The sequence below is a fragment of the Pyrgilauda ruficollis genome, unplaced genomic scaffold, assembly GCF_017590135.1.
Source record: "Pyrgilauda ruficollis isolate IOZ18807 unplaced genomic scaffold, ASM1759013v1 scaffold169, whole genome shotgun sequence".
Classification (NCBI taxonomy): Eukaryota; Metazoa; Chordata; class Aves; order Passeriformes; family Passeridae; genus Pyrgilauda; species Pyrgilauda ruficollis.
The window spans coordinates 219,879-241,353 of NW_024515764.1; the positions used below are offsets into that span (position 1 = coordinate 219,879).

Below are 21,475 nucleotides of genomic sequence, written 5' to 3' on the forward strand. Positions count from 1 at the left end.
TGGGGGGATTCACTGGTTGAGCTGGAATCAACACAAGTGGTCTGAGAGCAGCCCCATATATTTTTCCCCCAACTAAACCACTTTTTCCTGTGGAGAGATGAGTTTGGGGCACACAGATGCAGCATGGTCTGAAGAGAGAGATGAGTGGGGCTTGTTTGCTCCCACTGCTGCCATCAGGCTCCTCCTGCCACACAAATTTTCTGCTGCATTTGTGGAACAGCTGGGAAAATGTGCCATTGTCAAACCCTGAGCACGAGCCTGTCTTGATGAGATGACATTTGTTCTTCTGTGCATATGAGAGACTGGTTAGAAAATCTCCTGATTTTTTTTTTCTCTGTGTTTGAACTGGATTTGAACTCTGTGCTCTGCTCTGAGGCCTCTTCTGTAGCTACACAGCTCAAGCATGTTGGCCTGACCTAGATCTGTGCCCTTGAGTAGCTTGCTGAGCTGTTCTCACCCAGGAGCTGCCACCAGCCCCACTTGGTCCATCCTGAGCTCTTCCCTGGCAGGAGCTGGTGAGAGAATCATTTCCTGTTGTCCCTGTCCTTGTGGGACACCAGGAAATAATTCCTGAGGCTGCAAACCCTCCCTGCCTGGGCTGCCAGCATCCCCCACAAAATTCCCTGCTATTTTCCCTTGGCAGAACGTGGAGAGGCACTTGAGAACCTGCTCCTAATTTTTGTGGCCCTGTGCCACTCACCTGGAGCCAGGTGCATTGCTGTGGGCTGGAGAGGGAATCTCTGTCCAGCCAAACCACACATTTCATGTTCAGAATTATTAAAATTACTCAAATCCCCCTTTTTCCCCCTTCCCTTTCAGCCTAGGTGTAGTTGTCCTTCAGTCAGGACTGGTTATTCCTGGTTAATCCTGGCTCAGGATTAGTTATTCCAGGCTTTCCCTTTCCTGCTCAGCTCCCATCTCCTGGGGCTGGACAGAAATAATTCCAGGTATGATTTGACTAAAATTATTTCTGTCAAACCCCAGGAGATGGGAGCTGAGCAGAGCCACTGCTAAACCCCCCTGCCAAGGAATGATTTTAGGGATTCCAATCCCTGACTGTGCCCTAAACCTGCAATTCCCTCCCCAGGCAAAAGTAAAAATTTTAAATTTTAAAAGGGTATAAGAAGAAATTTGTTAATAGTAATTAAAGACTAATAAGAAATAGAATAAAATCATTAGAATATTTTTAATAAGAAAAAAACTGTCACCTGTCACACTTTGTGCTGTTGTTTCATCCCCAGCCCTGCTGCTCCCAACTCCCCTAATCCTGCCTTGCCAAGCCAGTCCTTGCCCCTCTCCCTGGAAGCAATTCCTTGTCCTGGAGGTGATTCCATGCCCTGGAGGTGATTCCATGCCCTGGAGGTGATTCCATCTCCTGGAGGTGATTCCTTGTCCTGGAGGTGATTCCATCTCCTGGAGGTGATTCCTTGCCCTGGAGGTGATTCCTTGTCCTGGAGGTGATTCCATCTCCTGGAGGTGATTCCATCTCCTGGAGGTGATTCCATCTCCTGGAGGTGATTCCTTGCCCTGGAGGTGATTCCATCTCCTGGAGGTGATTCCTTGCCCTGGAGGTGATTCCATGCCCTGCTGCTGTCCCATGAAGTGGCAGCAGGGACAGAAAGCTCCCTGTCCCCCTGACCTCCTGCCCCATCCCAGATTTCAGTGCAGGGATTGTCCCTGGCTCCCTGTCACCTCCAGGGTCACCAATGTCCCCGAGGGGGTGGCACCACTGCAGGCAGGGCCGAGGGATGAGCCAGCAGCACTTTATTCTTTTATTCTTTCCCATTTATGAATGGTGTTTTGTGCTGGAGAGCAAATTCCCAGAAACTCCCCAAATCCATTCCCAAAAAAATCCACAAATCCATTTTAAAAATCCCCCAAATTTAAAAAAAAAAAAAAAATCCCCAAATCCATTCCCAAAAAATCCCCAAAATTCTCAAAAAAATCCCCTAATCCATTCCCAAAAAACCCACAAAATTCTCCAAAAAATCCCTTAATCCATTCCTAAAAAATCCCCAAATCCATTCCCAAAAAAATCCCCAACTTTATTCCCAAAAAATCCCCCAAATACCCAGAAACTTCCCAAATCCATTCCCAAAAAATCCCCAATTTTATTCCCAAAAAATCCCACAAATTCCCAGAAACTTCCCAAATCCATTCCCCAAAAATCCCCAATTTTATTCCCAAAAAAAAAAAAAAAATCCCCAAAATTCCCAGATGGATTCCTGGGCAAACCACTCACAGTCTTCTCTTGGGTGCTGGGGTTCATTTTCTGCTCTGCTTTGCCTGCACCGAGCCTGGGACGTGCCCAGGTGTGCCCAGATGTGTCCAGGTGTGCCCAGATGTGCCCAGGTGTGCCCAGGTGTGTCCAGGTGTGTCCAGGTATGCCCAGATGTGCCCAGGTGTGCCCAGATGTGCCCAGGTGTGCCTAGGTGTGTCCAGGTGTGCCCAGGTGTGTCCAGGTGTGCCCAGGTATGCCCAGATGTGCCCAGGTGTGCCCAGATGTGCCCAGATGTGCCCAGATGTGCCCACAGCAGTGGGACAGATCCTGCAGCAGCATTTTTGTGCCGGGTGGGAGCCCCAGGCGGGCTCGGAGCTGCTCTGTGGGGCCAGCAAGGAGCAGATGTTGGAGATGTGCTGCAGATTTCAGTCCTGCTGGGATGGGAAATGATCCCACTTCTCTTTTCTGTGCCAAAGGCCCTGAAATTCCTCTGCTTTTCCTGCTTTTCCTGCCCTTCTCCAGGGGCACCAGAGGCTCAGGCTCCTCTCTGCAGGCAGCTTGCACCCAAAATTGAACAGTGAAATATTTTCCTTTTAAATCAGTTTTGGATCTCGGAGCTTCGCTGTTTCCCCAGCCAGCAGGAGCCAAAAATCTGTCCCAGAACTGGGGGAATCCCACAGCCTTTCCTCAGCAGTCAGGACAGGTCTCCCCACACCTTCCCAGCCCCCTGTCACCCCCCTGCCCAAAAACTGGGGAGCTGCTGCTCTGAGGGTGCCCCAATTTTTGAAAGATTCACTGGGTTCAAAGGGTTGGGGGGAAAAAAAAAACCACTCAGATGCAAAACATGCAAAAAACTATTTTACTGACAAACAGCAAAGGATGGGCTTGGTTCCAGGAGCTGGACTGGTTCTCTATTATACAAACATCTTGTTGAAAGGGAAGGAATGGCTGAAATACACTCACTTGTTGACCCAAATAAAATCACAGTGTGCTTTTTCTATTGCCTCCCCCACCCCAAGCTCTCTGCACCTTCAGCTGCTCCCCTCAGCCACTGCAGAGCACAAAGCCCTGGGTGAAATCTGCCTGTGCAAGTGGATTTAATAAATAAATTTAAAAAATAAAATTAGCCATTATTGCTTTTCAACCACAGTAGAGATGATTCTGTGGTTAGACTCAGAGCAGAGTTTAATCTCTCTCTCTCTCTGGTAATGTCTGGGCTGTGCCTGTCCCTGCCTGATGCACGCAGAAGTGGTTTGGGTGCAGAGGAAAAAAAAAAAGAAAAAAGAAAAAAAGGATGAACGATCAGGGCACCCCAGGTGTTTCAGGAGTGAAAAGCCTCCCCGGAGTGAGTGCAGGGACCCTGCTGGGAGTGCCAGGAGGGGCCGGAGCTGGGACCCCCCTTTGGGACAGAAATGGGTGCCAGAGGGGGGACGGGCTCCGTGCGGGGCACGCGGTGACACACAGACAGCTCAGGACACACGGACACACTGCAGGCTCCCCACAGCCCGGCAGGGCGAGCAGCTGTCCTGGCTCTGCCACATCTTCCCTCTCCTCTGCTTCCTCTGCTTCCCTCTCCTCTTCTTCCTCGCCTTTTCTCCCTCTCCTCTTCTTCCTCTCCTCTGCTTCCCTTTCCTCTGCTTCCTCTGCTCCCTCTCCTCTTCTTCCTCTCCTTTTCTTTCTCTCCTCTGCTCCCTCTCCTCTGCTTCCCTCTCCTCTTCTTCCTCTCCTCTGCTTCCCTTTCCTCTGCTTCCTCTGCTTCCCTCTCCTTTTCTTCCTCTCATTTTCTTCCTCTCCTCCGCTTCCTTTTCCTCCACTTCCCTCTCCTCTGCTTCCTCTGCTTCCCTCTCCTCTTCTTCCTCTCCTCTGCTTCCCTTTCCTCTTCTTCCTCTCCTTCCTCTCTCTCCTCTTCTTCCTCTTCTCTGCTTCCTTTTCCTCCGTTTCCTCTCCTCTGCTTCCCTCTCCTTCCTCTCCTTCCTCTCCTTTTTCTCTTTCTCTCTTCCTCTCCTCTCCTCTCCTCTCCTCTCCTCTCCTCTCCTCTCCTCTCCTGCCCCTTTTTGTTGGAGTTTTTCCTCTCCTTTTCCTCAGGAAGTTCACTCTCTGCCTCTCGTCCTCCTGGGCTCCCCGGGGAGCTGGACTGAGGGGATTTGTCACCTTCACCCAGCCCAGGGTGGCAGCAGCAGTCCCGTGTCCCTGCCCCACAGACAATTCCCCGTGTCCCTGTCCCACAGACAATCCAATTCCCTGCTTTCCATCCCACTGAAACCCTGAAACCCAGACCTGAAACTCTAAAACCCAAATCTGAGCCCCAGACCTGAAACCCTAAACCCCAGAGCTGAAACCCAGATTTGAAACCCTAAACCCAGATCTGAAACCAGCTGTAACACCCCAAAAACCAGCTGCAACATTTCAAAACCAGCTCTAACACCCCAAAACCTGCTCTAACACTCCAAAACTCAGCTCTAACACCCCAAACCAGCTCTAACACCCCAAAACCAGCTCTAACACTTCAAAACTCAGCTCTATCACCCAAAACCAGCTCTAACACCCCAAAAACAGATCTCATACCCCAAAACCCAGCTCTAACACCCCAAAACTCAGCTCTAACATCCCAAAACCTGCTCTAACACCCCAAACCAGCTCTAACACCCCAAAAACAGATCTAATACCCCAAAACTCAGCTCTAACACCCCAAAACTCAGCTCTAACATCCCAAACCCAGCTTCCTCCTTCACCTTCTGCTTCTCTGGGAGCCTTGGCACCTCGCTCCCCAAAGAGGAGGCAGGGCAGACCTGTGGCTTTTGGGGAAAACTCTCCTATTTTGGGGGTTTTGGGGGGTATTTTTAGTGTGCAGATCTGCTGGGTCAGGATTCCCTCCCTGCACAGGAAGGAATTTTGGCCCTCATTAATAAAAAATGATCATTCTCCAGGATTAATCCCACTGGTTTTGTGTGTGCTCCACAAAACCTGTCTGGTTTCCCTGGATTTAAGTGAATTATTCCCAGTACATTTAATTGCACTGAGAATATTTCTTATTTGGGGGTTTTTTGGGTTTTTTTTTTTTTTTTTTTTTTTTTTTTTTTTTTTTTTTTTTTTTGCCTAAGTTTGAGCAAGAGAAACGTTCAAAAGGTGAGAGCTCCAGACCCAGCAGATTTTTAAAAATCTCTTTTTATACAACAGGAACATTTTTATTATATAGAAATTTTTTTCCCCTCTTCCAGAGCCTCAATTTTTTATGAAATTTTGCCATGGATCAACCAGATCAAACTTAACAGGTGTGAGCCACCACTTCACCCTTTCCAACTGCTGAATTTTTAATATTTCAACCAAGCTCAGCTGCTAGAGCAGGGCAGAGCCAGGCTTTACATTCAGTCTGAGTTTAGTCAGTGGAAAATTTGATTTAAAGTGCTTTTTTTTCCTCCCTTTTTTCACATAACCAGTTCCAGGGACTCAATATTTGTCCTTTTCCTATTGGAATTTTCTCCCCTACAAAATGCTGTCGCCACTTGTTGATAACTACTCAAGGAAAAGTCATTCCTTGGATCCTAAGGAATTCTGGACATCACAGCCAGGAATGACAGACAGACAGAAATATGGACCAGGAAATTATTCAGGTCCAGAAAAAAACCTGGGGCTCCAAGACAAGAGGCACTAGGGAATAGCAAAAGTGGGAATGGCAGAAAAATGGGAATATTTGGGCAGTTTTGGGGCTTGTAATTAACTGAACTGGGCATAGGGAATTTTAAAAATGACCCCAAAACACAGAAACTGGAGCAGGGAGGGGCGAGCAGGAGTTGTGGTGTCCTTTCCCTGCCATCAAACAGCAGGAGGCCACTGAGAATGTCAAGAAAAAAAAGAGATTTTTCTGGCAATCCTTTAGTTCTGGGTGTTTTCCCCATTTCTGCACCAACCCACAGGACACACAACGATGAAAGGAGGGGAAATGATGAGGGTTCAGATTCCTGGGGGTGGAATTTCCCTTTTTATCCCTGCTCACAAATCCTCTCTGCCCAGCCCAGCCCAGGCAGCAGCCACCCCACAGCCCCTGCTGGCCCTAAAAGGAGATTTTGGGGTGGGGACACTGCCCTCGGAGCCTCGGCCCCATCCACACCCCAAAACCCACCCCAGCAGCAGCACGTTTGGAGCTTCCTCATGGATAAACTCAACTTTGGGGACAATTGGGGAGAAATTTGGGCTTGGTGTCTGCCCCGCAAGAAGGGGGTGCAGCAGGAGTGAGGCTGCTCAGGGCCCCCTCTGTGCTGGGTTTTGGGGTTTGGGGGTGTTCTCACCAGGTTTTTGGGGTGTTTTAACCAGGTTCACCTTGCTCAGGGGCCTCTCTGTGCTGGGTTTTGGGGTTTGGGGGTGTTCTCACCAGGTTTTTGGGGTGTTTTAACCAGGCTCACCCTACAGGAGGCTGCTCAGGGCCCCCTTTGTTCTGCCCTTTGGGGTTTTGGGGTGTTTTGACCAGGCTCACCGTGCTCAGGGCTCCCTCTGTGCTGGTTTTTGGGGTTTGGGGATGTTTTAATCAGGCTCACCCTACAAGAAGAGGCTTCTCAGGACCTCCTCTTGCTGCCCTTTGGGGTTTTGGGGTGTTTTGACCAGGCTCACCGTGCTCAGGGCTCCCTCTGTGCTGGGTTTTGGGGTGTTTTAACCAGGTTTTTGGGGTATTTTAACCAGGCTCACCCTGCTCAGGGCCCCCTCTGTGCTGGGTTTTGGGGTTTGGGGTGTTTTCACCAGGTTTTTGGGGTGTTTTAACCAGGCTCACCCTGCTCAGGGTTCCCTCTGTGCTACTCTTTGGGGTTTTGGGGTGTTTTAACCAGACTTTGGGGTGTTTTAACCAGGCTCACCCTGCAGGAAGAGGGCCAGAGCAGCTCCTTTCCTCCCAGCCAAGGGCTGGGGGGTGTTGATGAATCAGACCCGACACATCCCACCCTCCTCTAGTGACGCACAGCAGCCCTGCCACCACCCAAGGTGCCACCCAAGGTGCCACCACCAAAGGTGCCACCACCCAAGGTGCCACCACCCAAGGTGCCACCCCCCAAGGTGCCACCAAAGCAGCAGCAGCAGCAGCCCCTGTCCCCTGGCTCCGAGGTGGGGTTGCTTAAGGCAGGTTTCAGTGGCAGCAACGCAAACAACAAACCTCTGGCACATTCCCAGCCCTTCCTTTTCCCGCAGCAACGCCCCGGGACGTGAAAAACCAAAAAAAAACCCCAAAAATGGGACACCGTGCCTTCCCCCCATCCAAACCTGCGACCAGCCAGGCCCTTCAGCCACGGGAGGGGCAAAGAAATTTTGGGGGGCTGGAGCTCCTGGAGGAGACACTCTGCATCTTCTCGGTGCTGTCCCACCTCCATCCCTCGGCCAGCATTCCCAGCAGGATGCGCAGGACAGCCGGGAAAACGGGGTGGGGGTTGAAATTATAATGCAAATCTCTTTTTTCTCTCTTTTTTTTTTTCCTGTTTGTCTTGGTTTTTTTTTACATATATACACGAGTCTGACAATAAAACGTGGAACACAGTGCAAAGCCCCAGGACCGGCTTAGTTGTGCATGGTGGCGCGTCCACCCGCGGACATCCCGAAAAGAAATCCGTGTCCTCAGCTGGCTTGGGGACAATCCAGAGGCAGCTCCCGGGAGGAAGAGGAGTCCTGTGTGTGGTTAAAAGCCGGCTGGGTCCCTCAGAGGTGCCGGGGGCTGGGGTGCCCGTTGTGGTACAGCTTCTGTTTGATGTGCACCATGTTGCCCGTGGGCTCCTCGTACTGCCGCGGGTGACGCTTGCGCAGCTCCTTCAGCTTACAGAAGCGCGGGATCCACGACCACGAGGAGTCTGCGGGGAACGGGGACACGCGGTCAGGGCTTGGTGTCACCTGGGCTGTGTGTCTGTCCCCAGGGCTCAGTGTCACCAGGGCTCGGGGACACAGGGCTGTGTGTCTGTCCCCAGGGGCTCGGTGTCACCAGGGCTGTGTCACTAGGGCTCGGGGACACAGGGCTGTGTGCCACCAGGGCTCGGTGTCACCATGGCTGTGTCACCAGGGCTTGGTGACACCAGGGCTGTGTCACCATGGCTGTGTGTCTGTCCCCAGGGCTCGGTGTCACCATGGCTGTGTGTCTGTCCCCAGGGCTCGGTGTCACCAGGGCTCAGTGTCACCAGGGCTGTGTGTCTGTCCCCAGGGCTCAGTGTCACCAGGGCTCGGTGTCACCAGGGCTGTCACCAGGGCTCAGTGTCACCAGGGCTGTGTGTCTGTCCCCAGGGCTCAGTGTCACCAGGGCTCGGTGTCACCAGGGCTGTGTGTCTGTCCCCAGGGCTCGGTGTCCCCAAGGCTCTGTTTTTCTGTCCCCTAGGGCTGTGTGTCCATCCCCAGGACTCTCTGTCCCCAGGAGGATGAGGAGGAAGAGGAGATGAGGAAGAAGATTAGAAGATGAGGAGGAGGAGGAGGAAGAGGAGAAGATGAGGAAGATGAGAAGATAAGAAGATGATGAAGATGATGAAAATGAGAAGATGATGAAGAGGAGATTATGAAGATGAGAAGAGAAGGAGGATGATGAAGATGAGAAGAGGAGGAGGAGGAGGAGGAAGATGAGAAGATGATGAAAATGAGGAGGATGTTGAAGACTATGAAGATGAAGATGATGAAGATAAGGCATATGATGAAGATGAAGGTGATGAAGATGAAGACCAGGAAGATGATGAAGATGAGAAGAGGAGGATGACGAAGATGAGGAAGATGAGAAGATGAGAAGACGAAGGTGAGGAAGATGAAGACAAGGATGATGAGGAAGATGAAGATGAGGATGAGGAAGATGAAGATGAAGATTATGAGGATGATGAAGACCAGGAAGATGATGAAGATGAGAAGATGAAAAGATGATGAAGATGAGGATGATGAGGAAGATGAAGAAGAAGATGAAGATAAAGATGAGGAAGATGAGGATGAAGATGACAAGGAAGATGAAGATGAGAAGACAATGAAGGTGAGGAAGCTGAAGACGAGGAAGCTGAAGACAAGGAAGATGAAGATGAAGATGAGGAAGATGAAGATGATTAGGATGATGAAGATCAGGAAGATGATGAAGATGAGAAGACGATGAAGATGCAAAGATGAGAAGACGATGAAGGAGAAGATGAGGAAGACGAGGATGAGGAAGATGAAGATGACGAAGATGAGAAGACAATTAAGATGAGGAAGATGAAGATGAGGAAGATGAAGATGAAGATGATGAGGATGATGAAGACCAGGAAGAAGATGAAGATGAGAAGATGAGAAGACGATGAAGATGAGGAAGATGAACATGAGAAAGCAAGCAAGAAATAAATCAGAAAACGTGAAGCCATATTTCATCCTAAACTCAGAGGCTAAATCCTTTAAAGTGTGGGGAGTTGACACCAGTATGGGCACAGGTGGCACTGCCCTGCCCCAGGTGGCACTGGTGGCACTGTCCCTGCCCCAGGTGGCACAGGTGGCACTGTCCCTGCCCAGGTGGCACTGGTGGCACTGCCCTGCCCCAGGTGGCACAGGTGGCACTGTCCCTGCCCAGGTGGCACTGGTGGCACTGCCCTGCCCCAGGTGGCACAGGTGGCACTGTCCCTGCCCAGGTGGCACTGGTGGCACTGCCCTGCCCCAGGTGGCACAGGTGGCACTATCCCTGCCCAGGTGGCACTGGTGGCACTGTCCCTGCCCAGGTGGCACAGGTGGCACTGGAGTGACCACAGCCCCATGCAGGTGATGCCCAGCCCCACTGCCCTCCACCAGCACAGCCCTGGCACCCCCAGTTCCCCCAGTCCAGGCTGTCCCAGTGCCCCCTGTCCCCGTGTCCCCGTCCCTGTCCCCTCCCCTGGCAGAGCCCGGCAGGCTCTGATGCTCTGAATATTCATGAGGCGCAGGTTGCTCCATAATCACGGCTGAGAAAAGTCCAAATATTGACACAAACAAAGCTCCGAGAGCCTTCCCCAGACAGCCCCGACCTCAGCCGTGCCCTAACGGGGCCACCCGTGCCACCTCGGCTGGCACGGGGCTGGCACGGGCCCCGCGGTGGCCACCAGCCCCTGCAGCCCCCATTGTCACCGGGGAAGGGAGGGAAGGGAGGTGGCAGCTCTGGTGGCAGCAGGGCTGAGGGTGCCCTGCTCCCCAGGCTGGGAACGGGGATTGTTCCTCTCCTGGCACTGGGAAATCCGGGGAGGGGCTGCAGGAAGGACGGGGAACCCCAAAGGATTGGGAGGGGTCCCATGAGCACAGGCAAGCACCTCCCGTGTCCCTCTGTCCCCAAATCCCTGCACATAGCTCCCACTGTCCCCAAATCCCTGCACACATCCCCCATGTTCCCAAATCCCAGCACCCATCTCCCACTGTCCCCAAATCCCAGCATACAGCTCCCATTGTCCCCAAATCCCTGCACACGTCTCCCACTGTCCCCCTGTCCCCAAATCCCTGCACACACATCTCCCACTGTCCCCAAATCCCCGTGACAGAGGTGCCACACGTGCCACTCACCAGCCAAGCCCAGGCTCTGCCCGTGATCATTCACAAGAGAAGGACGAACCAAATAATTCCTGAGGGCAATTCCTGGGCAGCTCCAGCTGCTGCCAGGCTAGCCCTGTGCCACCTCCTGTCCTCAGCTGTGCCCACCCTCGGGGGACACCAAAATTCCCCGAGCTGTGCCCACCTTTAGGGCATCCCAAAATATCCTGAGCTGTGCCCACCTTTAGGGAATCCCAAAATATCCCGAGCTGTGCCCACCCTGGCTGTGCTGGAGCTTCCACAGGGGACAGAGATGGCAGGGACAGACAGAAGTGGCAGGGACAGAAATCCCAGCCCAGCCGGGCCAGCAGCTCCCGGAGCAGCTCCCGGTGGCTCTGCTGCCACCCGGCTCGGGTGACAGACAGACAGACAGACAGACAGGTCGGCGTGTGTGCCCGCTGTGGCACAGGGGAGGCTCCGGGCTCTGTCGCTGCCGGGCTGTCCCCAGCGCTATTGTCCCCTGCGGTGACCTTGGGTGAGCGGCGCTGCTGCAGCCACAGCGCGGCGGGGAAAGGCGCGGGGGGCTGGACACGGCGACAGCGACAGCGACAGGGATGGGCACAAGGACAGGGACGGGGACAGCGACAGGGATGGGCACAAGGACAGGGACGGGGACAGCGACAGGGATGGGCACAAGGACAGGGACGGGGGTGGGGACAGCGATGGGGACGGGGACAGGGATACGGATAGGGACAGCGATGGGGACAGGGATGGGGATAGGGACAGCGATGGGGACAGCGACGGGGACAGGGATGAGAACAGGATGAGGAGAGTGACAGGGATGGGGACAGAGATGGGGGACAGCGACAGGGATGGGGTTGAGCGTCAGGGACGAGGACAGCGACAGGGATGGGGACAGCGATGGGGACAGGGATGGGGACAGGAACACAGATGGGGACAGCGATGGGGACAGCTACAGGGATGGGGACAGGGACAGCGATGGGGACAGCTACAGGGATGGGGACAGGGACAGGGATGGGGACAGGGATGGGGACAGGGACAGCGATGGGGACAGGGATGGGGACAGGGAGGCGCCGCTGTTCCGGCCGAGCCCGGCTCCCTCCCGGGCAGGTGACAGTGACAGCCACGTCACAAGTGCCGGGCTCCCGCTGCAGCCGCCACATCCCGGCCGGACCGAGCCCTGCCCCGGGGCAGCCGCGGCCGGATTTGGGGATCTGGGCATTTGGGGATTTGGGGCTCAGCCGGGGCCCGGGCGGGGCTGGGGGGAGGCAGAGTCACCCTGTCCCCTCCCTGCCTGACCCTGGGGACCTTCTCAGCAGGCTCCTCACACATTCCTGTGCCCAGCCCGGGGCATGGCAGCGTCCCCAGGCTCTGCTCTCAGGGCAGATCCCTCCCCTCCTGGGGCAGAGCCCGGGGGGAGCAGGTGGGAGAACAGGAGCATCCCGGGGGCAGCAGGAACATCCCTGGGGCAGCAGGAGCATCCCGGGGGCAGCAGGGCTGGCCCGAGGCTGGCAGGGCCCTGCTGCAGGCTGCTGGCACCCAGGTGACACTCCTGCCACCGCTGCCAGCCCTGCTCCTGGGAGGGACAGACAGCCAAGGTCGCCCAGAAGGGCAGAGACGAGGAGCAAACACACCAGAGCTCAGCAGGGCCCTGCTCTCTCTGGAGCAGCCACTTGGGAGCTCACGGGGCTCTTTTGGTGGCTCCTTGCTCTGTCCAGGTGTCCCTGCTCCCTCCAGGTGTTCCCTGCTCCCCCCAGGTGTCCCTGCTCCCCCCAGGTGTCACCTGCTCCCCCCAGGTGTCACTGCTCCCTCCAGGTGTCACCTGCTCCCCCCAGGTGTCCCTGCTCCCCCCAGGTGTCACTGCTCCCCTAGGACACCCTTTGGTGTTTTTGCTGTGCTTGGCAGCAGCCAGCACAGGGACCCTTTGCTGCCCGGGATGGAGCAGTCCTGGCCAGCCCTGGGGACAGCCCTGCCCGGGCAGGGAGGGACAGCGGGCTGGGAGCCTGGCACGGGGGTTGGGACAGCCTGGCACAGGCACAGGGAGTTTGGACAGCCTGGCACAGGGGTTTGGAAAGCCTGGAGCCTCCACAGGCTGGCATGGAGAGTGCCAAGCTCACCCAGGGATCAGCTCCAGCAGCCACATCCCTGCAGGGAGCATGACTGTCACCCCTGCCTGTCACCTGTGGCTGCCACCCCTGCCTGTAACCCATGGCTGTCACCTGTGGCTTTCACCCACGCTGTCACCCCTGTCTGTCACCTCTCTGTCACCCCTGGCAGTCACCCCAGGCTGTCACTTGTGGCTGCCACCCCTGGTAGTCGCCCCTGCCTGTCACCCCAGGCTATCACCCCTGGCTGTCACCTGTGGCTGTCACCCATGCTGTCACCCATAGCTGTAACCCCTGGCTGTCACCCATGCTGTCACCCACGCTGTCACCCCTTCCTGAGGCTGATGTGCCACAGGAACTGTCCCTGTCACAGCCAGCAGCTCTCTCAGGTGCCAGCCCTGGCTCTGAGCTGCTTCTCCAGCCCAGCCCAGCCCAGCCCAGCCCAGCCCAGCCCAGCCCAGCCCAGCCCAGCCCAGCTCAGCCCAGCCCAGCCCAGCCCAGCCCAGCTCAGCCCAGCCCAGCCCAGCCCAGCTCCCCTTCCTTGCCCAGCAGAGTTTTCCCAGCTCCGGCTGCTCTCCCATGCCCTGGCAGCTCTGCCCTCCCGGTGGTGACACCTCACCTGCACAGGTGACACATTTGTCACCTCTCAGAGCTCGGGGGAACGCCCGGCTGGGCCAGCAGAGCAGGGACACTGCCCAGCCAGGCTCCCTGAGTGCCAGCAGAGCCTCAGGGCCACCTAAAAACTGCAAATATGGGCACCAGGGCAGCCTGAGCCCCCAAACCAGCCAAAAACACCAAGGAAAAACCGGCTCAGAAAAAGCAGATCCTCACCAAAAGCAAGTGGGAGACGCTCTGGAAGGTTTTTGCCTTTCCAAGTGGCTTTAGGAGGGAGATGCCCCAGGAGCTGAGGGTGCTGCCACAGCCCCAGGCCCAGGGCAGCCACCCCAACGTGATGCAAAAGAAATAACCAAAATTCTGCAAAGAATAAAGCAAAATGCAGATCATCACCGGTGGGATTCATCTTTGGGTGGTCAGCAACTGCAGATGGGTTTTTTAATACTTTATTATAAATAATAATAAATTATTAAAGTATTAATTATTAATAATAAATCCCACTGTAGTTTTGTGTGGTATTCTCCTGCCCTCTGAACGGAGAGAAGCTGTGAGACAAGCAGAGAAGCAGGAAAAAAACAATTTTTATGTCTTCTCTCACAGCTTCTCTCCATTCAGAGGGCATGGGAATGCCACAGTTTTGTTAATATTAGTTGGAGTAAGTTTGGGGTTATCATTGACGTTGCTAATTTGGAACTGGAGAATGCTGCAGCGAGTTAACCTCCTTATCAAACACCCCTGGCAAAGCACAGGTGCCACCATGATATTTTTATGAAAATCCTTTGCTAGGATTTTTCTCCTATTATAGCTGAGAAGCTTCAGAAAGGAAATGTAAACAATTAACTATTTGATGGCTGTGGAATGTGGTCTGGTGTTGGTTTGCCAACAGCAGCTTCAATTAGTCCATGTGGATTGTTTTTATTTGGTGATCAATCCCAGCCACCTGTGAGCAGTCACAAGATTTTGTCATCATTCCATTCCCGTCCTTTCCAGTCTCCTGATGGATCCTTTTCCCTCTATTCTTTTTAGTATAGAATACTATACTAAATTTTAATTTATCATTTTAATAGAATATCATACAATAATAGAATAAATCAGCCTTCTGAAACGTGGAGTCAAGATCCTCATCTCTTCCCTCGTCCTGGGACCCTCAAACACAACTTTTCACAGCTGCCACAGCTCCCAGAGGACACCACAGAGCTCAGAAGCAGCTCCCAGCCCCTCTCACTCAGCAGATCACTCCTGAAACCACAGCAAACAGCCCCAGTGCCCTGACCCAGGGAAGGGAGAGGGGGGGATCAGCCTCCAGCAGCGCCTGGACTTGGGGCTGCTTCCCTTCCCCCCTGTCCTGGGCTTGCCAGGCACTGCCAACACACAGAATGCCCAAAAACACTGCAAAAACCATGTATAGAATGCCCAAAAACCATGTACAGAATGCCCAAAAACCATGTACAGAATGCTTAAAAACCATGTACAGAATGGTTAAAACACTGCAAAAACCATGTACAGAATGGTTAAAACACTGCAAAAACCATGGACAGAATGCCCAAAAACACTGCAAAAACCATGGACAGAATGCCCAAAAACACTGCAAAAACCATGGACAGAATGCCCAAAAACACTGCAAAAACCATGGACAGAATGCCCAAAAACACTGCAAAAACCATGGACAGAATGCCCAAAAACACTGCAAAAACCATGGACAGAATGCCCAAAAACACTGCAAAAACCATGGACAGAATGCCCAAAAACACTGCAAAAACCATGGACAGAATGCCCAAAAACACTGCAAAAACGATGTAGAGAATGGTTAAAACAGGAACATCCCAGGGGCAGCAGGAGCATCCCTGGGGCAGCAAAAACAATGTACAGCATGCCCAAAAACACTGTAAAACTATGCAGAATTTTAAAAACACTGCAAAAAGCAATGCAGACAATGCTTAAAAACACTGAAAAACAATGCACAGAATGCTTAAAACACTGCAAAAACCATGTACAGAATGCCCGAAAAGACTGAAAAACAGTGTACAGAATGCTTAAAACACTGCAAAAGTAATGCACAGAATGCCCTAAAACACTGCAAAAACGATGTACAGAATGCTTAAAGCACTGCAAATGTACAGAATGGTTAAAAACACTGCAAAAACAATGTACGGAATGGTTAAAACCCCTGTAAACCCAATGTACAGCACTGCCTGTGCCCATCCTGCTGGGCCAGGCTCCCTCCGAGGGGAGCACAGGGCAAAGCTCAGCCCTGCCCAGCAGGACAGAGCCCAGGCACGGCCCCAGGAGCTCTGTGAGGAGCAGCCAGCCCTGCTGGCAGTGCCCCTGGCTGCTCCCAGAGCCCCCAGGAGGTGGGCACAGCCTGGCACAGCCTGGCACAGCTGCTGCCTGCCAGCACCCCAGGGACCAGCCCAGGAGCCTGGCACAGCGGCTCCAGCCAGAGCTGGAGGTGGGGACAGGGACAGGGACAGGGGAGTGCCAGCAAGGAGCTGGGACCATCCCAGTGCCAGGAGTGGGGTCTAGGCTGAGGAATCACCCAGGGCTGATCCCAGTGCCAGGGAGTGGGATTCAGAATGAGGATGCACCCAGGGCAGCCTGGCAGGGCTGATCCCAGTGCCAGGAGTGGGATTAGGCTGAGGAATTACCCAGGACAGCCTGGCAGGGCTGATCCCAGTGCCAGGGAGTGAGATCCAGGATGAGGATGCACCCAGGGCTGATCCCAGTGCCAGGAGCGGGATTCAGGATGAGGAATCACCCAGGGCTGATCCCAGTGCCAGGAGTGGGATCAGGCTGAGGAATCACCCAGGGCAGCCTGGCAGGGCTCAGCTCCCTTTCCCAAGCAGAGGCAGCAGTTTTCCCAGCTGGGATGCTCTCCACGTGCCCTGGCACGGCTGGCACGCAGAGCCAGCCCTCCCTGCCCACAGCAGCACCCCTGGGACAGCCCCAGCCCCTCAAACCCAAATTCCAGCTCCTGGAGAGCACTTCCAGGGCCAGGCACTCACATCCAGCTGGACAATTCCACCCAGACTGGGGAAGGAGACAGCCAGGAGAGGAGAGGGGAGGAGGGCAATCATTTCTGACTGAATTATTGGGTCTGCCCGACCCGGTGGGCCAGGTCAGGGCAGGAGGGAGATCATTAATTGCAGCTCAGCCCACTGCACATCCATCTCCATCCATCCCAACCCCTCCTTCCCTTTCATTTCTGCAACATTTCCTGATATTTTTTTTTCCCATCCCCTGCTGCAGCTCCCTCCTCCTCCTCTGAGGACTCCTGGTTTTTGACAAATTTAAATTCAAACTTCTCCATCGAGCCCTGCCTGGAGGAGCTGCTCCTGGCCCAGGGCTGAGCTCAGGGCTGCTGGGGACAGAGGGGACAGGCCAGCCTGGGAAGCAGAGGGCTCCAAACGCTGCCAGGGGGGCAGCAGGGCAGGGCAAAGCTCAGCACCAGGTGGCACAGCCCAGGGAAATGTCCTGCTCAGGGAGGAGCAGCTCACACCAGGCTCCTGGGCTGGAGCCACTGCTGCCAACTCCCACAGACCTGAGGCAAGGCACCAACTTTGCTTTTTGCCTCCCCTCACCTCCCAGCCGGGCAGTTTGGGAGGTTTTTTTGTGCACTTTCCAGGAAACGAGCTTGTGGGGAGTGCCACGGGCAGTCCGTGTGCCTCGAGAGCGTCTCTGCAGGCACAGGGGCAGAGCAGGGGGGTGACCCTGCCACCAACCCAGCCTTGGGCACAGGGGACACTCAGCCAAGCCACCAGCAAGCCCTGACACTGCTCAGCCAGTCCAGAGCACCTCCCAGGCCCTCTCCCTCAGCAAATCACTCCTGGCATGAAATGACAGCCACACCAGGAGCAGCAGCTCGTCTGCACCAGCCCTGAAACGAGCTGCGACCACTGCCAGAAAAACTGGTGGAAGAAGCCGAGGAAAACTCCCAAACCAGCCAAAAACACCAAGGAAAAACCAGCTCAGAAAAAGCAGATCCTCACCAAAAGCAAGTGGGAGACGCTCTGGAAGGTTTTTGCCTTTCCAAGTGGCTTTAGGAGGGAGATGCCCCAGGAGCTGAGGGTGCTGCCACAGCCCCAGGCCTGGCTGCTCCTGGCCCTGGAGCTGCCTCCTCTGTCCCAGGAGGATGAGGAGCAGCCCTGGCGAGGAAGGCAAAGCTCCTCACGGAGCCCAGCACACCCCAGCTCTGGGAACACCACGGGGAGGTGACACAGGCAGACAGGACAGAGCTGGCAGCTCCAGCAGGGGCACGGCTCAGCCCCAAAGGCTGGATGTGACAAGGGAGGGCTCTCCCAGCGTGTCCTTTAGCTGGCACAGCCTCAGTGCTCTCCTCCTCCACAGGCAGTGAGTAACCAGGCACAGGAGGGGAGCCAGGCCTCGGGGACAGCAGTCCCGCAGGGCAGGGTGAGATTCACCTCCCCAGAGCTCAGCCCTGGGCCTGGACACGCTCCAGGGCAGGCAGATCCCAGTTCTGAGCTGAGCGCTCCGGGGATAACGACGAGAGCGATGTTTTTTGGGGAGAGTGAGGCAGGTGTTTGTCCAGGCACGAAGTTGTGCACAGCGCTCCTGGCTCACCCCAAAGCACAGCCCAGCCTCCTCAGGGTGCTGTGGCCAGGAGGAAAAGCCACAGGGAAGGAAAAGCTGGTGGAAGATTGATTGCAAAGCCACCAAGCGACTCTGTCCTTGCTCCTAGGCAGCCACGTTCCAGCCTGGACAGGGATCCTCTCCTTTCTCCGAGCCCCATTCCATTTCTGAGCCACACAAACCACCACCAACTGCAACACCCAGAGCACAAACAGCCTGGGCAACCACCACGGCCCAGCTGGCGACAAAAGGCAAACTGACAAACGCTGAAATCAAAGTTACTCACTCTCCCAGGGGCTCCCAAACGCCTGTACACAGAGGAAAACGCGCTCCCAAACCCACAGAAAACTCTTCTTCCAGAAAATAAAAAAAAAACAAACAACCCCCACCACCACCACCACCCCCCCCTCACCCTGCTCATGCAGGAGCTGCCGGGGAAGGTGAGACACGGGCAGAATGCAGAAATGGGAGCCCGGCTGGCAGGCAGCAGCTCCTGTCCCTGGTCACCTCCTCCCCGGGGAAGGGCCGGGGGCAGGGGACGCCCGGCAGGTCACTCACCTTCCACAGTTGCAGTGACAAACTCGGTCCTCCCCCCGGAGGTGCGGTAGGATGTAATTGTGAAATCTGTCCAACAACGCATTCATGTCCATCAAGCAAGCTATTGCCTGTAAGAGCCCACAACCAAGGCATCGGGTCAGCTCTGGATGGTGGAATAAAACATTGGCTCCAGTTTGATTGCCAGGCACTGAGGCAGACATCGAGAAAAGAGCGGGGCACACACACACACACACACACAGAGATAAGCAAAAAATCTCTTACCATAACGATAGAGGCGCCCAGGATCATGAAAATCATGGTGTTTGCATTCATGGACATCAAGAGGGAATGGCCAGCGGTCGGGTCCGTGCGCCCCCAGCCCGCGGAGGGCGAGCGGCGGCCGCGCTATTCCGCAGAGCCGAGCGCGGGGCGCATCGCGCTCGCTGCCCGCACGCTGCGGTGCGGCGGGGGGCGGCGGGGCGGCGGGGCGCCCCCCGCGCACACACACGCACTCCCCCGTGCCGGGGATGCCGCGGGCTCCCGAGCCCTGCCGGCGTTAGGTTTTTATTGTTCTAGGATGGATGTGGTGACAGGTTTAAAAAAAAAAAAAAATTAAAAATTAAAAGTCCATCAAGCAAGCTATTGCCTGTAAGAGCCCACAACCAAGGCATCGGGTCAGCTCTGGATGGTGGAATAAAACATTGGCTCCAGTTTGATTGCCAGGCACTGAGGCAGACATCGAGAAAAGAGCGGGACACACACACACACACACACACACACACACGCACACAGAGGTGCCCGGGCTGAGGGACAGTGCGGGGGGAAGGTGGAAGGGAGGCGGGGAGGTGATGGTGAGGTGGTGGTGGAGCGGCGGGGCGGCGGGGCGCCCCCCGCGCACACACACGCACTCCCCCGTGCCGGGGATGCCGCGGGCTCCCGAGCCCTGCCGGCGTTAGGTTTTTATTGTTCTAGGATGGATGTGGTGACAGGTTTAAAAAAAAATAAAAAATTAAAAATTAAAAAAAAAAATTAAATATATATGTATTTTTTTATATAAAAAATAATAATAATTCCACCCCCGCTGCTGGCCCCGCGGTGGCGGTGGGTGCGCGGCTCCGGGAGCGGGCACACGCCGGTGCGAGCACAGCCTTCATGCAGCAACTGGGAAGCGAGGCAGCCAAACCCGGGGTGGGGGGAGAGGCTGGGGGAGGAGGAGGCAGGCTGCAAAAAAATCACCCACGCCGGGGGAGCCTCATCGCATCCTCTCCGCCGACCCTCCCCAAAATCATCCCCGCTGCCGAGCGCTGCCAAATAAAAATCGGAAATTTAAAAAAAAAAAAAAAATCAAAAAAATAAAATACCCCAGCCCCCAAATCACCGCGCCCACCTTCACCCCCCGCCAAAAAAAAAAAAAAAAAAAAAAAAAAAAACCCCCCCAAACACCCCTCAGCCCCACAAACCCTCCGGGCTCGGGGCCGCGCTGTCCCCGCCGGCAGCCCCGCTCCGCTCGGGGGAGGGATGCGGGATGCAGGGGAGGGATGCGGGATGCAGCGAGGGGGAAGATGCTCCCAGGCAGCTCCGGCCGCCCCCTCCCCACCCCACCCCGGCCATTTACCTACGTGGGGAGGCGCTGCTCCGGGAGCGGCTCATGGCGAGCTCCAGCTCTGCGGGCCGGCCCTGCGGGGCTCCCCCCGCCCCGCAGCCGCACGCCGAGCCCCGGCAGCGGCGCTTGGCCGCGTTTCCAGAGCCGCACGCCATCCTCACCCCGCCCTTCCTCCTGCCGGGGTCTGCCCCTCGCCGGGACCCCCCGGCTCTCCCCTCCCCTCTCCTCCCTTCCCTCTCTCCGCCCGGGGGTCCGAGCCCCGCGCAGCCCCCGCGCCTCCTCCGCCGCCGGTGCCCGCACGGAGCGCGGGGGTCGCGGCCCCGCTGCCGAAAGGAGCCCGAGGATGCAGCGGCGGCTCCTGGAGCGGGGGGAGAATCCCAGCCCGGCTGCGAATCCGCCCCGCTCGGTGCCCCGGAAAGGTCGGGGGGCGCAGGGGGAGCCCGGCAGTGTTGTGACACAAAGAACTTTGTCCCGGCTCTGTCCCTAAGTCGTGATTCGTTTTTTTTTTTGTTGGTTTTTTTTGGTTTTTTTTTCCACCGCGCTGGCGGGCTCAGGTCACGTTTAGGAGCTGCTGGGGGAAACGGAAAGAAAAGAAAAAGAAGTGACCAGGCGGTAACTTTCTGCTTGTTTGGTTGTTGTTGCTGTCACAGCGAGGTGGAGGGAGGGAAGGATCGCGGCCAGCACGTGGGAAATGCGTGGCAGCTCGGCTGGATGTCCTGCCGAGCCTTCCCTCCATCCTCAGCCTTCCTCACGGTGAGTTCCTCCTCGCTAGAATCCAGGTGTTCCTTTTTTTTTGGGCTTCTCAGGGTGACCAAAGCAGAGTTTGCTGGTGCTGGGTTTTGCGTTTTTGCAAATTTGTTTCCGTCCTGCTCCTCAGGCCACAATCAGCCTTCTTATGTAATGACTGGTGTTATATAAACTCCATTCTTCAAGGAACAGTCATTAACCTACTACTGGGTATTGAAAATACCAAAATACTGTCACACAATTAAAATCACTAAATGGTGTCCTCAAATTAGAGCACAGATTGCATTGCAGATTTTTTTAATTTAATTTTTTTAATTTTTTTTTTTAACCACACACATGAAACATTTGACAGGCCAGGCTCTTCATGCAAAGGAGCAGCAGGGCTGGGAAGGCACCTCTTGCTTTATCCCTCTGCCCTGAGCTCCTTCCTCTTCCTCCTGAGCTCAGAAGTGGATTCTGCCATGGAGATGCAGAGCTCAGAGAGGATGCAGCTGGTTACTCTGCCTGCTGTAGAAAACAAAAGCGTTTCTAAAGTCACAGCTGAATAAAACCACGGGAGGGAACAGTTTGAAGACAAGTCTCAGGGAG

General features: G+C 55.1%; 1 protein-coding gene across 1 annotated transcript; it reads right to left on the bottom strand.

Annotated features, from left to right (window-relative positions):
* Positions 1 to 7,894: 7,894 nt before the first annotated feature.
* TMEM240 (transmembrane protein 240) lies at positions 7,895 to 18,876 on the bottom strand. Its single transcript, XM_041463672.1, has 4 exons — positions 18,820 to 18,876; positions 18,559 to 18,665; positions 18,183 to 18,238; positions 7,895 to 8,043 (listed from the first exon to the last, which is right to left on the bottom strand). The coding sequence occupies exons 1-4, from the start codon at positions 18,874 to 18,876 to the stop codon at positions 7,895 to 7,897; spliced, it is 369 nt and encodes a 122-aa protein (XP_041319606.1).
* Between the last annotated feature and the right edge of the window lie 2,599 nt (positions 18,877 to 21,475).